Below are 19145 nucleotides of genomic sequence, written 5' to 3' on the forward strand. Positions count from 1 at the left end.
ATGAAAATTTTTTAAAAGGAGACCTTTTCAAGCAAGATAATGAAAAAAAAGTTGAATCAGAATATTTTTCCGCACCTATATTTACGTATATTATTATATACATGCAACTGCAACGATAGAAAATAGTGTCGCGCCCGCTTGATTAGAAATTAAAAAACAAAGGGGTTTTCGATATTCTATTGCAAAAAACGCTTCGTGATTTCATCACTCAATGTTTAAAGAATATCCACCTACCTTCTTAACATTGAGATTTTCAATTTTTCACATAGTTTTTGAAGGTTAAAAATGGCCCATTTGACAATTTTTAAGTTTTTAATCGCTTATATGTCAAAAACTACCAAATTTAGAGAAAAGTCACTAAAAACATTTTCTGTTTGGAATGATTTAAAACACCTAAAAAAACTTTGTTCGATGCAAAAAAAAATAATTTTAGGAAAAAAACAAAAAAAAAACGTTTAAAAAATGTTTGCCTCACTTTTGGACTTGGCAACATGTAAATTTGTTAAAAGGGGTCCTTTTTGAGTAAGATTGTGCAAAAAATCCGATTCAGAATATTGTTCTTATTGGATGCGCAGTGGCTTTCTGGACTATGTGTGTATGTATATGAAATTGGGGAGAAGGATATTATAGCGAGATTTTTAAAAATAAACTTACGTGCATAGAAATCCGACCAATTTAGACCCTTTACTTGAACTATAATTATTTCTGAAACTAATTTCTTGCGTCAAAAAAGGGATACAGGTACTGTTTTAAAGATAATCTTACGATTTAATATGAGTACCTATAAATTTGTTATGGATTGCTTATCATTTATATGCGCAGCAACCGATAAATACAGAAAAGTGTTTATTTGATGTTTATTACGATAATAAGAAGAAATTTGCCAAAATTTCTTTTGAACCTCAATCTCATAGAAAATTTATGGGATAAGCTAAAACAAAGAATTTGAGCTAGACTTCATAGCCCAAACTCGATCCCAGAGCTTATTGTCGCAACAGAAAGAGAGTGGCTTAACATCCCACACAAAAACAACAGCGAACTTGATTAAATCTAAGCCTAATCGTATGAGAGAAGTTCTTAATGTAACAGGAGCTCATACCCATTATTATAAATATTAAGGTACCAAGGATATTATAAGGATAACAACGCTTGAGGTCAATGGTGAATAGACCGAGTGCCTTCGGCCCGAGGTATATACGTTGACCGAAAGCGTTATTATTATAATACCCGTGGTACCTTCAGCGTTTAATGTCCGACTAAATTATTCTTTATATGCAAAAAATGTGAATAAATTTTGAATTAATTAGTTTTCAAATAAGTACATTTACCAAAAATTGTCGTAACGTAATTGTGGTAACCATAGTTTTACTTAGAGTTTTATTGGTCAAACCATTGACCTCAAGCGTTATTATCCTTATAATACCCTTGGTACCTTAATAACTATAATTGTTAAATGTATAATTGGAACATATCCATTTTTATGTTAGCAATATAAAAAGTGAATTTGCTTGATACATTAATTTTACAATGTTAAACATTAAAAGTCGAAATCAATTTTCATAAATGTATATTCATATTAAAGCTCATTAAATTATCTTTTAAACAGTAGATCCCTTTTTTTTGATCCGAGTAACAGTTACTAAAAAAAAATTAAGTTCAAGTCAACAGTTGAAATTGGACTGACTTATATGCATTTTAGTATATAATAATCCTTTAAATATAACTTTTATCTTAGAGATCAACAGGAGATCTTTGCCTATCTACTCTACAAAACACCTACCCCTACCGTAACCACTCGTCGATTGAAATATATGGAACGCTAGGCTAGTGGTCTCCACTTGTGAAGCTCCTATTTTGAAGTTGAAGCCTTCTATAAAGGTCACAGTCCTGTCGCTTGAGCATTTCGCGACTTCTGTTCTCTTCTCTTTGACTGTTTTGTAATGGTGGCTGAGGGTTAACCGGACGTAGGCTTCGTGTTTGTCGCCTACAAACTGTAACAAAGAGAAAATTTATGCTAATGGAAGAGTAAATAAAAATTAAAGGATTCATATCTGCTCTAAGTACTATACCAGATGATAAAAGTTAGAAATTACTGCATCGATATTAGTTGTGTTTTACCAAATCCCAATTAATCCCAATACAATTTAAAGGGCCTAGCCGGGTAAGATGGTGAAAAGTGCCCCCAGCTCGATTTAAATTCCATATAGGCCACTTTTTAGAACATATAGAGCAACTCACTTCCTGAAATTTTTAGCCCCCTAGGTGGTCACGTGACCCCCCTAGAGCCTAATTAGGCTTTTTATGTTTTTATTTTTTATCTCAGCCGCATCAAGAGCTAGCCAAAAACTTTATTTAAAAAAGTTGTAAGTTTCAAAAAGATCTATATGAAAAAATTTTTTTTTATTTTTTTGGCGGGAAATTCGAATTTTTAGAACAATTTTAAACTTTTAAATAACTCTGAAAAAAACCTAAGACACTCGTTTTTACGAAAATCAATTATAATGTGTATTTTTGCACAGTCTTTCACCCTGAATTTTTTCATATTTTTAAAATTGGTGAAACGTACCTTTAAAAATAAAAAACCGCATTTTTTCGGTTTTTTTTTCGTTTTTTGATACAATTTTATACATATTTTTCAAAAAATTTAACACCGTCACTAGAATAGGTAAAAAACTGAAAAATAATTGGGGTTTGCTTAATAAAAAATTTTTGTAACGCCATCCATTTTCAAGATACAGGGCGTTGAAGAAAACAAAATTTTACATATTTTTTACGATTTTCCCGAAACTACTGGCAACATTGTAATAAAACTTAGCAAGTTTTAAGAGGTAGTTATTGTGCATGTTTTGATATACAATTAAGGATTTGATATTCATCATTGGCGCGCATAGGGGTAATGGTCTGAACTTTTTAAAGAATAAAGATAGTACGCCACTGACATATTTCAAATTAACAATCGTTTTTGAATTCCTCGTTCAATTTGTGACAAAAAATGTATCTTCTTATTTTTTCATACGACGCGCCATTTTTATTCAAAAAATAAAAGATCTTAACCTTTACAAAGTATTCGAACTTCTAGTAATTTCTACATCTACATAATAAACTGGTATTACATCCATTATCAAAATTAATTCAAATACTTTGGAAGCGTTAAGATACTTTATTTTTTGTAGCAAAACGGCGCGTCGTGTGAAAAAATGAGATGATAGATTTTTTATTGCAAATTGAAGTAGGAATTCAAAAATGATTGTTAATTTGAAATATGTCAGTGGCGTACTATCTTTTTTTCTTTGAAAAGTTCAGACCATTACCCCTATGCGCGCCAATGATGAATATCAGATCGTTAATTGTATGTCAAAACATGCACAATAACTACCTCTTAAAACCTGCCAAATTTTATTACAATGTTGCCAGTAGTTTCGGGAAAATCGTAAAAAATATGTAAAATTTTGTTTTCTTCAACGCCCTGTATCTTGAAAATGGATGGCGTTACAAAAATTTTTTATTAAGCAAACCCCAATTATTTTTCAGTTTTTTACCTATTCTAGTGACGGTGTTAAATTTTTTGAAAAACATATATAAAATTATATCAAAAAACGAAAAAAAAACCCAAAAAATGTGGTTTTTTATTTTTAAAGGTACGTTTCACCAATTTTAAAAATCTGAAAAAATTCAGCGTGAAAGACTGTGCAAAAATACACATTATAATTGATTTTAGTAAAAACGAGTGTCTTAGTTTTTTTTTTCAGAGTTATTTAAAAGTTTAAAATTGTTCTAAAAATTCGAATTTCCCGCCAAAAAAATAAAAAAAATTTTTTTCATATAGATCTTTTTGAAACTTACAACTTTTTTAAATAACGTTTTTGGCTTTTTCTTGATGCGGCTGAGATAAAAAATAAAAACATAAAAAGCCTAATTAGGCTCTAGGGGGGTCACGTGACCACCTAGGGGGCTAAAAATTTCAGAAAGTGAGTTCCTCTATATGTGCTACTAAGTGGCCTATATGGAATTTAAATCGAGCTGGGGGCACTTTTCACCATCTTACCCGGCTAGGCCCTTTGGTTTTTGGTCGCTTCATATTTACTCTGGGCTAATTAGTAAAATTCATGGAAAAGTTATTTACCAGCAATTTTATTGCTGGAATCGAATTATAAGATCCTCCATATTAATAATATAGGTATGCAAAGTCCGCAGATAGTGTGCTACTTTTTTTATAAACAAAATGGCGCCGATCGTATTTTTTTCAATTATTGCTCTAGAACTCCGACGATTTTAAATTTACAACAAAAACACCCAAATAAAAATTCACCGCAATTAAATTCTACATAGAGACATGTTCTTCACGATTTGCCACGACGAAAATTTTCCTCGGAAAATGCGGGTTTTCCTAACAAAAACTCTAATTTTCAAATAAAGTTTTAGGTAAGTAATTATTAATCAATAATTAAATAACTTAGTGACATTAAAGGTTTCTTGGTATAGATTGTAATTCCAGAAGCCGGTGGAAATTAAACGAATATTTTAGCAACAGTTCAATTGTTAATTAACAATTTATGATCGCAATAAAAACCAAAATAATCATGATACATTGATCAAACTTACAGTATGTCCGTGTAAGTTGTATCCATATGGAAAACTTTTTTATTATTAATTTTACGAAAAAAAGTTATTCTTTATAAAAAGCTCTGCATGGTCCAAAACCTATGATTTAACCATCAAATATCAAATTTTTTGAATATTATACGAGGTATGTCAAAAAGTTTGAATTTCACTCAAGAGTAAAGTAGCTTTATTTTTCGTAATATTGGAAATTGCTATTATGAAAAGTTGTTTGGAATTAAAAACTATATTCTAATATGCAATTACATCCTTCTAATTAAAAAGAAATTTTTTGAGAAATTATGGATAACTATCATTATTTTTCAGTTATTTCAATTCTGATAACTCTTTTATTATTAATTTTATGAAAAAAAGTGATTCTTAATAAAAAGTTCTGGATGGTCTAGAACTTAAAATACAACCATCTTATATCAAATTTTATTAATTTTATACGAGGTATGTCAAAAAAGATAAATTTAGATCAAAAGAAAAGTACCTTTATAGTTCAGAATATTTCAATTAGAAGGATGTAATTGCATGGTGAAACATAGTTTTTTAATTCTAAATAACTTTTCATAATAACAATTTTCGATATTGTGAAAAATAAACGTATTTTACGCTTGAGCGAAATTCGTATTTTTTGACATACCTCGTATAAAATTGATAAAATTTGACAAAAGATGGTTGTATTTTAGATTTTAGACCATGCAGAACTTTTTATTAAGAATCACTTTTTTTCCTAAAATTAATAATAAAAGACTTATCTGAATTAAAATTACTGAAAATAATGTTAGTTATCCATAATTTAAAAAAAAATTCAATTAGAAGGATGTAATTGCATACTAGAATACAGTTTTTAATTCCAAACAGCTTTTCATAATAGCAATTTTCAATATTGTAAAAAATAAAGCTACTTTACTCTTGAGTGAAATTCAAACTTTTTGACATACCTCGTATAATATTAAAAAAATTTGATATTTGATGGTTGAATCTTAGGTTTTGGACCATGCAGAGCTTTTTATGAAGAATAACTTTTTCTCGTAAAATTAATAATAAAAAAGTTTTCCATATGGATACAACTTACAGGGACATACTGTATAAAGATTATAAAGATGAGATGCTTATTTAATATTTTATTGACAAAATATAAATTTTTCTTTTTTTTGCCTAATCTTTAAATTTTGAAAAAAAAATAGTTATAATACGCTGGTCTAATTAGTAAAGTACAAAGAAAGGTTATTTACCAGCAATTTCATTGCTGGAATCGAATTATAAGATCCTATATATTATTAATATAGGTATGCAAAGTCCGCAGATAGTGTGCTACTTTTTTTATAAACAAAATGGCGCCGACAAATCGTATTTTTTTCGATTATTGCTCTATAACTCCGAAGATTTTAATTTTACACCAAAAACACTCAAATAAAAATTCACCCCAATTTAATTCTACATAGAGGCATGTTTTTCCCGATTTGCTCCGACGAAAATTTTCCTCGAAAAATGTGGGTTTTTCCAACAAAATCTCGAATTTTCAAATAATTTTTTTTGGCCAGTAATTATTTATTAATAATTATATAGCTTAGTGAAATAAAAGCTTTCTTGGTATAGATTATAAATTCAGAAGCCGATTAAAATGAAACGAATATTTTAGCAACAATTCAATTGTTAATTAACAATTTACAGTCGCAATAACAACCAAAATAATCATGAGACATTGATCAAACTTAGAAAAATTATAAAGGTGTGATGTCTATTTAATATTTTGTCGACAAAATATAAATTTTTCATTTTTTTGCATAATCTTTAAATGTTTAAAAAAATTGTTATAAACAAATTAACATTTCTCAGAAATTCTTTATTATATTCTAATTTTAAAAAATACTTAAAATGCGTATTTCATAGGTCTTGAAAATGAATGCTTTAAAAAATTTTTCCAACCATTTGCAAAAAGGTTATGAAACAGCAAAGTAAATATACGATACCTCCGTTGTTTATAATTTGTTTTAATTGATTCAAAGCTTAGAAGTGAGTTTATGGTACAATCTAATTACTCACAAATAATGTCAAAAATTAGTGCAATGGTTATATTTTAATGAAAGATTAAAATACTTTTTTTTTGTAATTTTTAGCGCAAAAGTAGGCTTGATACAGAGTCGGAGCTAAAATGTTCACTCGAAGCGACTGACACGCAGCATACATTAGGTATTTATTAAAAGTGTACGTCGCGCGGCCGCGGTCGTCGCTCCGAGTGAAAATTTTAGCTACAGTACTGTATTATTCTACTTTCGCGCGTATAAATTACAAAAAAATATATTTATAACCTTTAATTTAAATATAACTATTAAACTTATAATCAATATTTTGTAAATAATTAGCTTGTACTTTAAAGTCACTTCTACACTTTGAAAGAATTAAAAAAAATTATAAACACAGTAGTATTCGTATGTTTACTTCGCTGTTTCATAACTTTTTGCAAATGGTTGCAAAAAAGTTTTAAAGCATTCATTTTCAAGATATTTGAAATGTGCATTTTAGCTATTTTTTAAAATTATAATATAATAAAAACTTTCTGAGAAACGTTAATTTGTTTATAACTATTTTTTTAAAACATTTAAAGATTATGCAAAAAAATTAAAAATTTATATTTTGTCGAGAAAATGTTAAATAGGCATCTCATCTTTATAAGATTTCAAAGTTTGATGAGTGTATCATAATTATTTTGGTTATTATTGCGACCGTAAATTATTAATTAACAATTGAATTGTTGCTAAAATATTCGTTCAATTTTCACCAGCTTCTGGAACTGTAATCAAAACTAAGAAGGCTTTTAAGTCACCAAATTATTTAATTATTGGTAGGCAATTACTTTATTACTTTATTTGAAAATTAAAAATTTTGTTGGGAAAACCCGCATTTTCCAAAGAAAATTTTCGTCGGAGCAGATCGAAAAAATCACGTAACTATGCAGAATTTAATCACGGTGAGGTTTTATTTGAGTGTTTTTGTTGTAAATTTAAAATCTTCGGAGTTATAGAGCAATAATTGAAAAAAACACGATTTTCGTGCGCCATTTTGTTTATAAAAAAAGTAGCACACTATCTGAGAACTTTGCATACCTATATTATTAATATATAGGATCTTGTAATTCGATCACAGCAATAAAATTGCTGGTAAATAACTTTTCCCAAAAATGGCCTATTCTCCAATAATCAGCCCAGACTAATTTTTATTTCGAAGCTATAACCTTTATGATGCCAAGACTTCCAAATAAATAGTGAATATGCTCAGTTACCAATAAAAATAATTGCAAGGTAAGGATGGAATACCAAACGAATTACTGAAATACTGTGGAGCAACAAGGACAGAACAATTAACAACATTAATTAACAAAATCATAAAACACAATAAAATACCGGAAGAATGGAGCTCGAGCAAGATAATTCGACTTTTTAAAAAAGGAGATGAGAAGCATCCAGATAACTACAGAGGTATCAACTTGTTAAATACTACCCTAAAACTGACAACTAAAATTCTACAAGAACTAATTAATCAGAGGATTTTGGGCCACCACTGTGGCTTTAGGGTGCAAAGAAAGTAAAATATGCATAGGTCATAATGTGTAGCAGACAGTTTGTTTTTTTATTTTCTATAAGTATGTTATTAACAAAATGAATAGGTGACGAAAAAAAAAAACAAAACTTGAGCCCGCCAAAGCATTTCTGAGGTTTGCGGCGCCACTGTGCCGTAACGGTTGCTTATACGAAAAAAATGCGTAGGACCTTATTTGTAGAGAAAATAGTGGTCTTTAATGCTGTATAAGTTTTGTTTAAAAAAATTAATAGGTAATGATAGAATCGCAAAAAACATTCTCGCCAAGGGATAGGGGTAGTTTCTGGAGTTTATTTACAAGTATAGGGGTAGTTTCCGCAGGGGCAATAACCAATATTTATGAAAAACTCTATTGATGGAGCATATGCCCATATGGACCAAAAAGCAAAAAAATAATTTTTTCAACCCTCCATTTTATTTTTTTTCTACAGGGGTTGCATCAAGAAATCGCTTTTGGTGTATATGCATGGGTAATAAGAATGTGCACAAAATGATATATGAAGCATTTTAATAAAGGGCACGGTGTTTGAAGGATTCCAAGAAAATCACTTTATTTATTAATTCTCCTTTTTTTTTTAGGTGGTTCCGTGGAAACTATGGGGGTGCATTATACAAAATTGTAAATAACACCAGTACATAGATAATCGCTGAAAGTTTTTTTACTCTAGCATAAGCGGTTGAGATGGTATAAAGAGGGGTTTTTTAAAATGTAACACCCTGTAATTAAAAAATGGGCAATTGCCCTTAAACGAAACCTATACCAAAAATCAGCCACTTATTTGTGATTAATTTCCGCAGGGTTTCCTCTTAATGTTCATTACACTTAGGGAAAAATATATATTTTTTAAAAACATCTTTTTTAAAATCTTGTCAACCTTGCCCCCCTCCGGTAAACGGTGAGTGATAGACATATGCTGTCCGGAAATAAATAGTAGGACATAATGTAGTCCTCTTCATTTAGCTATTTAGTAAATTTTTGCAAAACTTACAGGAAGAGCTACGTTTCGAAAAAACCACAAATTACCCCCATTAAAGTGATGAAAAGGGGGTTCCGGGGCGAAATTTTTTAAGAAAAAGTTAATCTTATAATAAGCACCCCTTGATGTAGGGGAGAGTTGGATAAAACGGGATATTCGGATAAAACGGGATACGTAGCCTAGAGACCCAACTAGTAGTGCTATCAATCGGACAACGACGGAAATTGGTTATCAGTCGTCATTTTAACTTTCTCAGTTCGTTTTACCTCGATGCCATGTAGGGTAACGGGTACAGTTGTTGGCCGGTCACTAGTAATTGGCCACTTTCACAAAAATCCGAAATATTAAGATTTTTAGAAAGTATAAGGAAATAAATGTATTTGCATTGCAATTCGGCAACTTTGCGGTATATTTGGTCTAGCCATTATCTCTCTCAGTTAATATTGTCTAGTTGTGACAGCGTGTGTTGTTCGAAGCTTAACAGGTGCATCCAGTTTTAAGAGTTTTTTAAAGAATTTGTTAAGGAAGGCCATTCATGAGGTGAGTTATCTTGGCTAATAATATTGTGTATCTGCTTATATTAATGTTTTGTGATGATTTAGTGGGTTACATCTTACGTTATCGGTGGTTTTAATAGTAAGGTTATAACTTTTTCACGGTAAATTTTAGTGGCCAAGCACTGTATCTTAAATATGTCCGCATTATAATGATTGGCATACCGGCCAATTACTGTACCTACTTTAAATTAAAATATTTATTATAATTTAGGCTCTTTTAGCTTAGTTTGGCCCAACACAACATATTTCAAGCAATTTTGCTTATTTTTTATGGCAATAACTAGTGGTTGGCCGACTGCCAATCACTAAACCGCAGGGTGGCCAATAACTGTAATGTGTAATAAGAATATATTTTTTGTCCGGATTCGTTTTTATTAAATTACAATTATTTTAGTTGTTATAAAATTAATGCCAATGCGGGCAATCTGAATCAAATTTGAAACGTCCGTATTGTAGATAACATTATTAGATACTATTAAATGATTTTTATTTTTAGAATAAAAAATGCCAAATATCCGGAAAGATAAAACGTATCACAAAAAATATACAGAACAAGATCTTCAGTCTGCTTTTCAGGCCATAGAAAATGGCATGAAAAACTAACCTTGGTCCCAATCCTATTCTTTATTTGGAGGAAGAGAATCGTTTAAAGAATTGATCGTAACATGCCAAGACAAAGGTTTTCCAGTAAGAGTGGAAAATATACAAGACTCGGTTAAAGGTTTTCTTGATGCAAATCCACGTGCTAATCCTTTTACTGACAATCGGACCGGAAGAGATTAGTATAGATCCTTTTTAAAGAGACATCCAGATTTAAGCGAGCGAACTCCAGAAGCGGTAACAGCAGCAAGTTCAGTTGTGTCTGAAAAAGATATAAGAAAATGGTTCACTGGTGTTCAAGAATATTTACACCGTAAACGTTACATTGATATTTTTCAAGACCCTTCACGTGTTTTTAATGGGGATGAAACCTGCTTCCTCTTGTTCCCAAAAATAAACGAGTGTTGGCTGTAAAGGGAAGCAAAAATGTATATCAAATAGAACATCACTCCAAAGTTAATTTGACGGTTATGTTTAGGTTTGCAGCATCTGAAGAAATAACAGCACCGATGATTATTTACCCATACAAACGACATCCTAGCAATGTTATAAATTCAGTTCCTCAAGAATGGGGCCATAGGCTGTAGCGATACGGGATGGATGAAGAATGAAAACTTCTATGAATACATAGGGAACGTCTTATATAAGTACCTGGTTGCAAAAAACACTAAATTTCCAGTCATTTTGTTCGTTGATGGACATAAAACTCACTTAACCATTCAAACCAGTGAATTATGCCCAAAGTTACAAATTATTTTATTGGCATTATATCCCAATGCGTCCAGAATTATACTGTCTGCAGATGTTGCTGCATTTAAACCATTAAAGGCAAATTGGAACCTTCTTCTTCTTTAAGTACCGTGCCCAAATTTTTAGGCGTAGGTAGCTTCCATAACAATTTGCCGATATCGTTCTCGATCTTGTGCAGCATGTAACAATTGATCTGCTGATAAGCCAGTCCATTGACGAAGGTTTCGGAGCCATGAATATTTCTTTCGACCAATTCCTCTTTTTCCGTCGATCTTTCCATTGAGTATTAACTGCAGCATCCTGTATCTGCTACCTCTCATTATATGCCCCAGATATTCAAGTTTTCTCTTTTTTATCATCTTCATTTCGCCTTGACCTACTCTGTTTAAGACTTCACTGTTTGAAATGCGTTGAACCCAAGATATTCTGAGCATTCTACGATACGACCACATCTCAAAGGCTTCTAATTTGTTCATCATGTTAACCTTCATGATCCAGGTTTCACATCCATATAGTAATACAGGATACAAATAACATTTTAGGAACTTGATTCTTAGTTGTAAGTTCAGCTGAGAGTTGCTCAGAATAGATCTAAGTTACATAAATGCTCCTCTTGCAATTTCTATACGAGTTTTAATTGTATTAAATATATTAAATTTGAACCGGGCAGTATTAAAGTTTAGACGAGAAAACCCAAACAAAAGGATACTATTGTCACAGAAGATACAATGACTTTAGATATTCAATCGACATCCGATAATCTGCCTTTAGTAAATCAAGACAACTCATTATATAAAGAAATTGACACCTCAATTGACAAATTCGTTTTTGCCCAACCCCAGAAAGAAAGGGTAAAAAGCAAACAGAACGGTTGCCTTTCATGCTCACTTCTTCAGATCGTCAAAATGCAGAGAGGCTTAAAATTGAAGAGAAAGACGAACAAGAAAAAATAAAATTAGAACGAAAACAAAAGCGAATTGACGCAAAAGCAGACAATAAATGTAAACAAAATAAAGAAACCAAGAAGAAAGTAATAAAAAAAATTGCGACAAGAGCCAATTCCGAGAGCAAAAAATGTCAAAATGTTATGAAGAATAAAAAAATGTTCACTAAATACAGGTGATATTGTAGATACAAATACTTTTAAATCAGACACACTTCTTAATCATACAATTAAAAACACTACTTTGAGAAGTGGAGTAAAACCACGAACTGCCACGGAACCAATTTCCTGATTCTGTAGAGGAAAACGCTATTCTGCCCTCAATTGATAACGTATCTTTTGATGTCTCCAACAATAAGAATTCATCAAATTTGAGGAATACTTCCCAAAGCAAATGTACAAATTTGGAAACCAGCAAAGAAAAACGTGCTGGTGACTCGGCTAAAAGAAAGTTGTTTTTCGAAACAGAGGGATATCCAGAACATGAAAAAATACAAATTCTCTCAAATATATTGGTGAAACAATCAGACAACCCCAACATATCTGTAAATAATAATCTTTTGTATACAGGATTGTGCTATTCTTGTTCCTAAAATATTTCTAAATCAAAAGTTGGAATAAAATGTTTATTTTGTGTCAGAGGCTCCCATATTGGTAGTTGTGTTAAAAAACAACAAGAAATTGAAAATCTAAACCCTAACTGCACAAACAAAAAAAGAAAATTAGGAATTTTATGAGTGGCCAATAACTGTAATTCTATATGCCAATAACTAGGTTTGCATGGCCAATAACTGTGTAATTTTGTATGTTTTTAAATTTGTGTTAATTTTTTATGTACATTATTATTTTTACTAAAATAACCTGAGTTTTTATAAAATTTGATGTTTCATTGTTATTAAAAAACGCTTACAAAATATTTCACATTAAAATATACCAATTTACAATTTTAATTCAATTTGAAATCCCTTAAGTGGCCAATCACTGTATCCGTTACCCTATTTGATGAAAAGTTGTTGTGTTTAGCATTGTTTGACTCTATTTTTTTGATACTTTGTACTTTTAAGTACGTTGTTTGCTACATTACACTGCCCACATATATAAAAATATAATTACGGTGACTATTACATTTAATAAGCAGTCATTAACGAATATTCTCATGTGTAGTCTACCTAATTTTACTTTCACATTTAGGCAGCAGCCATTTTTGTTTTGAAAAATGTCTGAGTTTGACAAAACGGGACACTTATAAGTTGGATAGGATACAGATATTTATGTCCAGTTTTATCTACCTATTTATTTGTTGGCCTATTAATTTTCTAAATAGAGATATGAAGCGTTTTCTCATACCGCAGAGAAGAACAACATATTTTTATGTGATTTTTGTTCTGATATACGTATCTAGTCCTAAATAAAAGCATAAAAGGTCTTATTTCCCATTTTGCCATAAAACATAAAAAACGCCTATTTTTAAGTTTCTGACTACTGAAGGTATTATTCTTTCAAGAGTAAATTCTACTATACAGTTTAATATCTACTTAATTTAGACATAAATTTAGACATTAGATAATTTTATACAAAAACTTAAATATTATAAACCTATCCCGTTTTATCCAACCGTGGTTGGATAAAACGGGATGTGTAGGACTTTAATAAAAATTTATTTTTACTATTTTCCAGTTATTAAAAAGAGCTTAAGATATGTGTTTTGTGTGCTGCAATAAATGTTATACCTATAAAAAATAATATTATGATAATTTCTTTAACATATTTTCCGTAGTAAAAGTAAACAAGAATGGTATCCCGTTTTGTCCAACTCCCCCCTATCAGAAAAAAACCGGACTTGTGTCCATTTTGCGAAGTTCAACCTCTGTTTCCTACACTAAGTAGCTTTATTACTTTTAAGTAGTTATTGTGAATGTTATGTTTATGTACAGTTATTTTGTTATGTTCTTTTTTTTACGTTTCGTGATTGATTTTAAAAGTCGTATAATTTATATTACAAAAATGTAAAAATATAAGATTTAATTACGTCATTACCGTTCCCCGACGGCCGGTAATGCATCGTGTTTGCGCTAAGCTATCGGTCCCGGGGGACTGGTAATACACAAATTCCGTGTTTGCATATTTTGGGAACGCACTCAGTCAACTTGATAGTAAAAAAACCCGGTTTAGTAGATTCGAAGTTAGGAAGCTATAAACTCCGTCTACCGAACAGACGGAGTAATCAAGTGAATAAATCATAATATTTCTTAAAAATACCTTAACGCACGGCCTTGTTCACAATGCTGATAATACCAGTTACCGAATACTTATAGTTAGGTACCATGTATTATTTCGGATTCAACCCCAGGATCTTAAACCTTAGGTTTTTTCAAAAATTTCCAAATTTTTTTAGTTCATTTTAACATGCCAACACCAACTGCATATTGACCTCGCTATAACGTATTTGCCATACAATTAAAAATCAGCTAATTTGCTCCTACCTTATTCAATAATTGATTTAATTATTAATAGTGTTATTTTTATTCCGTGATATAATTTTAATAGCGTAATTAGCAGTAATAATTGAGAAATAAAAAAACGAATGTTAATTAAAATCTTATTTTAAATGAAATATACTCGCAGTACTCAAGTTAACTGTTATTAATACCGATTTTAATTACTAAATATCAGAAAAAAAAAAGTGGACTATGACTTTTGCGTCTCAATACATTATGGATCTAATAGAAAAGTTAGTAGATGTGGTAAAACAATAAATATATAATGCAATTTTAAGCATTTTAGCACACAAACCTGTAACACAAAAACCGAAGCCGCTTTGGTCAGAATCAAGAGATATAGTACACGAGCGGCACACCCTCAAAAAAGCGCTTAGTTTTCGAGATACTGACCACGGAGGGGTGAATGGCTAATTTTATTCATAATTTATATTTTCGAGGGTGCTGAAAACGAAAATGAGGTTTATTTTGAATTTTATGTGGGAAAACATTGCCAAAGTCGCAATTTTACCCAAAAAAAAAAAAAAAATTAAATCACGCTTTTTTTGCGTTTACCTCGCTACAACTCTGTTCCATTTTAATATTTTTTCTGAAATTTTTACAGCGTATAACTCTAACATTTATGAAGACAACGGCATGTGCTTCAAGCTTTTGTTATTATCTTGATAAAGGTTATGAATTTTTAAAAGGAAAAGGTCCGGATTTGTGCATTGCAAAGTTTAATCGCAAAAGTTGTGTGACGAAGTTCAAAATTTAGCTTCTTAATCACGTTTATTTTAAAAAAGAGAGTACAAAGAAGTTTTCTGTTAAGGTTTAGCTCAAAATGTTTTATAGAAAAAAAAAATAGTACAACTTTTAATGTCGACATTAGAAATCCCCAATATAATGCTTATTTTCCGAGATACTGACCATGGTTTGTGAATGGGTAATTTTGGATTATATTTTTGACCGTGATGAAAACGAAAATGAAATTTAGTTTAAATTTTAGGTGGGGGAATATTGTCCAAATCGCAATTTTACCATAAAAATAAAAAAAAGTGAAATCACGTTTCTTGCGTTTAGCTCACTACAACTCTGGTCCGTTTTAATATTTTTTTCTTAAGTTTGTACACAATATATCGCTCACTTTTTTGAAGACAATGGATTCTGCTTTAAGCTTTTAGTCTTATTCTAGTAAAAGTTAGGAATCTTTTAAAGTACAAGGTGCAGATTTAATCGCAAATCATTTAATCATTTTATCACAAAATTTGACTGAGAAAATTTGAAATATATATTTTAAATCAAATTCAAAAATAAAACATGGGTACCAAGAAGTTTTCTTGAAATTTTGGATCAAAATGTTTTATAGAAAACAAATGGTGCAACTTTTAACATCTACGTTATAAATTCCCAAAATAACGCTAATTTTTCGAGATCCTGATCATTGGTGGTTTGGCTAAAATTGCTAATTTTGGTCTAATTTTATGTTTTTGATGGTGCTGAAAACGAAAATCAAATTTATTTTGAATTTTAGGTGGGAGAACATTATCAAAATCGCAATTTTGCCCTAAAACTAAAAAAAATTAAACCACGTTTTTATTAAAATTAAAAGTTGCACCATATTTTTTTTATAACACATCTAGACCTAAAACTCCCCATAAAGCTTCTTTGAACTCTACGGTTTAATATGAACGCAATCAAACTCGGATTTAACTTTGCAATTCACGAATCTGCGCCTTTGATTTTTAAAAATTCATAACATTTATGAAGAAAAGACTGAAAGACTACAGTTGCGTTCATAGTTTTCACAAAGGCGATAAATATATGCTGTAAAAATTTTAGAAAAAAATATTAAAATGGAACAGTGTTGTAGCGAGTTCAACGTAAAAATTCATGACTTCACTTTTTTTTTTCATTTTTAGGTTAAAATTACGATTTTTACAATGGTACATCACATAAAATTCAAAATAAACCTCATTTTCGTTTTCAGCACCATTGAAAACATAAAATAAGTCTAAAATTAGCCATTCACCGCCCATGGTCAGTATCTCGAAAAAGAAGCGTTATTTTGGGGATGTATAACGCCTATATTCAAAGTTGCGCCATTTTTTTTATATTAAACATTTGTAACTAAAACTTTCCAGAAAACTTCTTTGTACTCTATGTTTTAACATAACAGTGATTAATAAGAAAATTTTAAATTTTGCCACTCAACTTTTGCGATTAAACTTTGAAATTCACGAATCTGCACCTTGTACTTTAAAAAATTCATAACTTTTACTAGAATAAGACTAAAATCTTAAAGCAGATACCGTTGTCTTCAAAAAAGTCAGCAACATATAGTCTACAAATCTTAGAAAAAAATATTAAAACGAAAAAGAGTTGTAGCGAGTTAAACGCAAGAAATAAACGTGATTTCACTTTTTTTTATTTTTATGGTAAAATTGCGATTGGGACAATATTCCCCCACCTAAAATTTAAAATAAATTTCATTTTCGTTTTCAGGACCGTCAAAAACATAATCTAAGACCAACATTAGCCATTCACCACCCATGGTCAGTATCTCGAAAAATAACCGTTATATTGGGGATTTCTAATGTCGATAATAAAGGTTGTACTGTTTTTTTTTATAAAATAATTTTGATTTAAAATTTTCCAGAAAACTCCTTTGCACTCTATTTTAACATAAACGTGATTAAAAGGCTAAATTTTAAATTTCGTTACTCAACTTTTGCGATTAAACTTTGCAATGCACAAATCCGAACCTTTTCCTTTAAACAATTCATAACCTTTATCACAATAAGAATTAAAGCTTGAAACAGGTACCGTTGTCTTCAGAAATATTAGAGCTATATATCTACTGTAAAAATTTCAGAAAAAAATATTAAAATGGAACAGAGTTGTAGCGAGGTAAACGCAAAAAAACATGATTTTATTTTTATTTATTTTTAGGGTAAAATTGCGATTTTAGTAATGTTCCTCCACATGAAATACAAAATAAATCTCATTTTCGTATTCAGCAGCGTCAAAAATATACAGTAGGTCTAAAATTGGCCATTCACCTCTCCGTGGTCAGTACCTGGTCATTTTGGGGGTGCTTGGCGCTAGCCTAATAAGGGAGTGGTTTTTTGCATTATTATCACTAACACACAAACAAACAAAAAATTGGAGAAAAAGAAAAAAAATATATATAAGATGATAGCTGCTGGAGGTGAATGAATATAACAAATAAAATAAATCATGAACAAATTGCCAAAAAGGGCGTCACTTTGCCTTTTCCTCGAGAGCCAAATCTTTGTAAACCAAAACACAATCTAGCCAAATAACATACATAGTCAAATAAAAATCACACTTAGCTTATTTGGTCTTAATTAAAATTTATCAGAATTGTGTTTTTGTTCTCCAAGAGAATAGAAGATTGCCAGACAAATCAAAATTACTATGTTGATACAAACACCGTATAAGTACAGGGTGAGTCACCATTAACGGGGCGGAAGATTACAGCGAAATGGTAAAATATTTGTAAAAAATTTTAAATAAATAGTTTGTAAGTTGATAAATGCTACAATTTAAAATTTATTTTTAATATACAGGGTGTCCCAATAAATGACGACGTATCAAAGTTATATTTTTTCTTATGAAACACCCTATATTCTATTGCATTTTTTAATTGTCCGCAAGAAATAAGGTATGGTTTCATAAGGCTTCCTTATACCTATATACACAGTGTTCGGAGTTATGTTGACTTTTCTTAAAATGTAAAGTTTTAATAGAAGGCTTATTCTCAAGTTATTTAAGAAGTTATAAAAAAATTACTTTTACATTTAAATAGTTGGATACTAGTTGAATGTATTCCATTACTGATTGTTACGCATTTATTTACAGAGTGTTCAAAATTTACAGTTTCATTATTGGATTATTCAATATGTCATATTATCCTTATTTTAAATGGAACACCATGTATATTAATAAATAATTATACTAAAAGAGATGTACCTCTTTCGAATGGTGAATGGATGTCCTATACCTAGGTCTCACAGTTTTTGCGTAATTTGCAATTATTTAAATTCTTAATCGGTAAATCGATTTTAAAACAAAATATGTAGTTAATTAATGTCATTGTATGACATTGTCATTTTATTACAGTACGGTCTGATAATTATCAAAAATATAAACATCCGTGTATGATATTCAAATTTAATTGTTTCTAAAAATGAACAATCACGCTATCTACGAAAGCCACCTAGGTCACCAGGATTAACAAAGATGGATTTTTTAAATGGGTTTTTTATTTAATATTGTATATTATGCTACACTTCCTACTACTCCAGATAATATGCAATTAAGGAGATTACGCTTTTGCGTCTATAACACCATCCATGTTAAAAAATAATGTAAGCAAATTGTTTGAAGATAAAATCGCTTGTTGTATTGCACAAGAAGGCAAACATTTTGAACATCTATTACATAACTGATAATTTTTTACTTATAGTAATTTGTGGTCCATTTTGTATTATTTATGTATTTGTTTTAATGAAATTCTTTGTTTCGTTATGTATTTAATTATTTTCACTAACGAAAAAATTTATTTTACAAATCAGCAACGAAAACTATACATTTTTATTTACAACTA

General features: G+C 30.2%; 1 protein-coding gene across 1 annotated transcript in view; it reads right to left on the bottom strand.

Moving 5' to 3' along the window:
• Nucleotides 1–19145, bottom strand: part of LOC114329602 (synaptotagmin-15-like) — a 465421-nt gene that overhangs the window by 41899 nt on the left and 404377 nt on the right. Inside the window, exon 6 of the mRNA XM_050657061.1 lies at nt 1781–1991. Within this exon, the coding sequence (XP_050513018.1) occupies nt 1781–1991 (211 nt within the window). The remainder of the gene's footprint in view (nt 1–1780; nt 1992–19145) is intronic.

Source organism: Diabrotica virgifera, chromosome 7 (assembly GCF_917563875.1).
Source record: "Diabrotica virgifera virgifera chromosome 7, PGI_DIABVI_V3a".
Lineage (NCBI taxonomy): Eukaryota > Metazoa > Arthropoda > Insecta > Coleoptera > Chrysomelidae > Diabrotica > Diabrotica virgifera.